Source organism: Chroicocephalus ridibundus, chromosome 6 (genome assembly GCF_963924245.1).
Source record: "Chroicocephalus ridibundus chromosome 6, bChrRid1.1, whole genome shotgun sequence".
Lineage (NCBI taxonomy): Eukaryota > Metazoa > Chordata > Aves > Charadriiformes > Laridae > Chroicocephalus > Chroicocephalus ridibundus.
Genome location: NC_086289.1, coordinates 59,452,904 through 59,457,287, shown reverse-complemented (window position 1 = coordinate 59,457,287; position 4,384 = coordinate 59,452,904). Strand labels below are relative to the sequence as shown.

Here is a 4,384-nt window from a genome sequence, read left to right as displayed (position 1 = left end):
GCGAGGAGCAGCCCGGGAAGGCTGATCCCACCCACGGCGACAGAGGGCATGGCCCCAAAATCACCAGCTTTCCCCCGAAGACGAGGAGAGGAGAGACCGCATCAGCAGGCAGGAATCACCTCACATGATGGTAACTGCCATTACAGAAACACCACCACACGGTCATTTGTACAAGCGTTCCAACACGGGGCTTCCAAACCACCTCTTGGGCAATTTTTCCCCTGCGATGGTCAAGGAAAGACCTGAAATCCCACTCCAGCTCTGGAGCGTAAACTATGGGGGGGGGTAAAAATGAAAGAAAGGGGGAAACACCACGTTTAAACTGATCTAGCTGGGTCTGAGCGTAACAGAGCGAGGATCGACACAAGCTCTTCATTGGGCAGACGCCTGGAGGCAGCGCCTGCGGCAGAGCAGCAATAATCTCCTACTTGGCTGTTCCTGGGATTCTCCCTGCTGAACAACGTCCTGGTTGTCCCTTCAGCAATTTGGGACAATCGCTTGGAGGTTCTGGTGCTCTGATACCCAGCCTGGCCAGAGTCGTCTTCCTCCATAGACTGTCAGTGAGCTAAAACCCACATTGATATGTCAACCTTATTTTCAATGACAGAAAAAAATAAACCACTCTCCTTACCAGATCAAGCTTCATTCCAGTAAGGCTCTTTAAATAATTTAAATATATATTTCAACAAAAATAAATAAATACTTCTCTTTTCACATTATAAAACTCCCTGGAGAAAGAAAAAGACCAAACCAACCCCAACCACAGGGGGTTCTCTCGCAAATCAAAAGATGGTAAATGCTTTCTTCTGATGGTCATCACAAATCCACTTGTAGGCATCAAGTAGATGGTAGATTACTCCAGAAACAGAAGAAAGCTCTCTTTGAGGAAACAGCAGTTCAGCACCTTCTTGTTGGGAAGAGAAGTTCAGCTCACACAACTGTTGCCACCACCAGATGAGTCCCATTCCTCCATAAGGTGGCCACGTGCGCTGCGAGGTGTGAGCGTCCCTCTCTGCGATGGAAGTTCACAGCATTTGTTCTTAAGCTTTCCCTTGCCCAGGTGACACCAACCTTTCCAGCTTGCACTTAAGGTGTGTTAGCTAATTTCAAAGAGAGTTACTGTCTCCAAAATAGGGGCGGGCGGGGTGGGTGGGGGGGAATAACAATCTTAACCACTACTTCTTAACCTACAGAGAAAAAAGTTTTCCTTAACCTACAGAGAAAAATTTCTAACAACAACAACAAAGTATTAAAAAAGTAACTAGAAAAAGAGTTGGTCACCCAAAGGTGACCCCAGGGTTACTCCTGTAGTGCAGGTGTCACAGCAGCTCTTGATGGAGTATTTCCCAGACCATCTTCTTACGGAAGTAAGGCATGTGGCTCTGAAAAGAAAAGAAAACACCGTGAAATACACGTCATGGCAGAAAGAGACACAAAATACACAGAAACACCCACTTAATTCTTTACTATGAAATTCCTTTTAAGAACCGTCAACACTTGCCCTTCAGGTACAGCCTGGCTTTCACCCGCACAGCTCCTAAGAGGGTGACATGCCACCAAAACCAGATCTCCTTGACCACACAACAGCTCACAAGCACTTTCACAGAAGAGCACTGCCTTGGAAAAGAACCAGTGTCTTCACTGGTCAAAGGCTGAGACCCATTTCTCCCAAAGATCCCAAGGCCAGATCCCACAAACCCCCTGGCTGCAGTACCTCGCCCAAGAGGAATCTCACTGGGAGCAGACACCTCAGCCGCTGCGTAACTTCCCTGGCTCTTGTCTCTGTGCGAAAGGGGCTGGAGCTGTTTAGAACCTTCACTCACCTGTGTAAAGGTCAGCGGTCTGTCTCTCGAGATGTAATCTGCGTATTTGCAGGTGAAAACGCCGCAGTCGCTTCCATTTGATTGCTGAGGGATTTCCTAACAAATGCAAAGAAGATGGAGAATTTGCCTCTATCTTCAAGGAAAAGCAACTTGGAAGCAGCACCCATTACCAAAAATACCCTAACCAGACACTCCTGAACTTGCACCGTCCCCAGTAACCGCTCCCCAACACAAGGAACAGACCCCAGGAACTGCACATCATCCCTCCCCTCGGCTTCCTACGCTCGGATGTTACAAGCCAAATTCCTGGCAGGCTGATAAGGGACAGCAGGCTTCCTCCCTGCAAGGTGTCTGGAGGTTTCTACAGTGTCTTTCTGAAGTGACATCCCTTAAATCGAGGCTTTGGTGCTGCTTTTCACTATTAACTTGGCAAGAAACATCAGCCCAAGCCCTTGCTTTGTCACGTGCCAGGATCTGGGCTGCAAACAAGCAGCCCACGTTCTCTGACAACTGCTAAAGAGACTTGAAATTTGACTTGTGAAATGGGGGCAAAGCCAAATTCACCTTCACGTGGCAGAGCAATTAAAAAAAACCCAAGAAAGTATTCAGCCAGCAAGGAGAGGCACTGCGCAAAGATTTCATCCCAGCACTGTTTCCTGGTCCACTTGCAGCCCCATGTGGGACCAGAAGAAGATGCTTATGGCTGTTCTCTAAAGTCCTGGCCTTATGAGAAAGCGTTAAGAGCTTCGTGACAAGGAGTTCTAGTTCACATTTCAAGTGCAAGCAGTGCTCACTCACGTGTGGCTCCATGCTGTGAACAGTCCACTCTGAAACATTCAGCTTCACGTGTCTTTTTTCACAGCTTTCTTCTTGCAGGTATTTGCTGGTTAAAACAAAAGAAAAAAATCACTCTTCATCGCTGTAATTCAGGCCGAGAAAAAAAGAGCTGCTGAAAGATCACAGGAAGATGAGTGGCAGGAGGGTTTTATTGATCACTAACAAGGTTGGTGCCCGTGTGCCACGGGGCTACCATGTCTTTGTCTGTGCTATAGGGAGAAGGTGGCAGAACCCAGGCATCCAAGACGCTGGGTGGAGGGGACGACATGAGACTAGGGAAGGAGTCACTGTCAGACAACTCGCAGCAAGCGAATCCAAGATTTCTGGTTTGTTATCTACAAGACATGTGGAAACTTGCAGCCCTGTCACAGAGGCAAAACCCAAAAACCTTCTCCTAATTCACAACACAAAAGCACTGACTGAGCAGTTACTTACAGCAATGTCTCACAAATCTTGTCCCCTCCTTGTCCCAGGGAGTCGTAGTATTTGACGGTCTTCTTTCTCATATCTATGACCTGTTATTCAAAGGTGACTGTTAGACAAAGCACCACCTTGTGCTGCACAAACCTACATGACTTTTCTTCCCAGCTTTTTCTCCCCACCCAACTCTAAATAACAAGCCCGTTTGACTCACCGCTAGTGTCCAGTGCAAACGCAAGTTAATGGGCACTAAGATGATGTCCCTCTGGAAGACATCCACACGCCTCGTCCATCTTCCCACGGCTTTGTAGCCCCCAGAAGCAAGTTTTTCATAAAAGAACGAACTAAAAGCGTGGACTGATGGATATCCCTCCTTCTTACTTCTTTCCGTCACAAGACTCATGTAGAAATTGATGACCTGTACCATAAAGAGTAAACTGGAGATGTAAAACAAGACACTAGCTTACCAAATGAAAAGCACAGCAACATCTCTTTTCTGGCCACCCTGAAGTACGCAGCTGAGAGAACTCCAGCCTCAGCTGTCAGCTTTTGTTGTGAGAATTTCCCACTTGGTGACATCTGCAGTTTGATAAAAACACCTGCCACCCACTCCAAGAACCTACACTAACTCCTGGAAGCGGCACAATACAAGTAAAGGAACTGCCAGAAGCACCGGACCCTTCAGTACCTAAAATAAGAACTGCACAGAGATTTCTAGGCTCTGCAGTGCAGGTCATCAAATAACTTTGCAAAGACTTGTGTACACGCTGAAGGGGTATTTTGAAATAAACGCTCCATTAGAAGATCCCTGTGCTGCAGCTACTTTTACCTCATCATTTAGCCAGCAAAGCTTCCTTAGGGTGTGGATGTCTTCACGAGTGACCCTCAGTTTGAAGGCACTGCTCAGGATCTCATCCGGCTCACCTTTGCCTAATGCGGCAACGACCTCTCTCTCCATGGCCTGAAATGGACAATTGAATGGGGAAGGACTTGTGCAACAGAGCATCGAGCATGCCAACCTGTGGGCAGCTTTCAACTCAAACACGGCCTGGAAATGAAGCTCAGGTGACAGAGCAACTGCCTTTGCCGGCTTTCGGCTAGGTTAGCAATCGCCCTTTTTGGTTGGTTGGTTGGTTTCAGCATCCTGACTTGGAACTTCAGGGCCCAGGTTTGCCTCAATTTGTTTTCACCAAGGAAGCTGAGATAAAACGCAGGGACGAGCAAACACACAGCAAACGCCTTTCCCATGCGATGCTGCAGCCCTCGCAACGCTGAGGTTTAAGGCAACCGCAGCAGGCATTCTC

General features: G+C 47.7%; 1 protein-coding gene across 1 annotated transcript; it reads right to left on the bottom strand.

Moving 5' to 3' along the window:
• Nucleotides 1-735: 735 nt before the first annotated feature.
• LOC134517419 (sentrin-specific protease 2-like) lies at nucleotides 736-4,038 on the bottom strand. Its single transcript, XM_063338879.1, has 6 exons — nucleotides 3,910-4,038; nucleotides 3,295-3,498; nucleotides 3,096-3,175; nucleotides 2,622-2,706; nucleotides 1,824-1,919; nucleotides 736-1,382 (listed from the first exon to the last, which is right to left on the bottom strand). The coding sequence occupies exons 1-6, from the start codon at nucleotides 4,036-4,038 to the stop codon at nucleotides 1,320-1,322; spliced, it is 657 nt and encodes a 218-aa protein (XP_063194949.1). The 3' UTR covers nucleotides 736-1,319.
• Nucleotides 4,039-4,384: the final 346 nt, after the last annotated feature.

Excerpts from the sequence above, each read along its gene's own strand:
- LOC134517419 (XM_063338879.1), bottom strand. The coding sequence starts at position 4,038 with ATGGAGAGAGAGGTCGTTGCCGCATTAGGCAAAGGTGAGCCGGATGAG. Across the intron at positions 3,176-3,294 it reads GTTTGCACTGGACACTAGCG|GTCATAGATATGAGAAAGAA; the intron begins GTGAGTCAAACG and ends TTTGAATAACAG. Across the intron at positions 1,383-1,823 it reads GACCGCTGACCTTTACACAG|AGCCACATGCCTTACTTCCG; the intron begins GTGAGTGAAGGT and ends TTTTCTTTTCAG.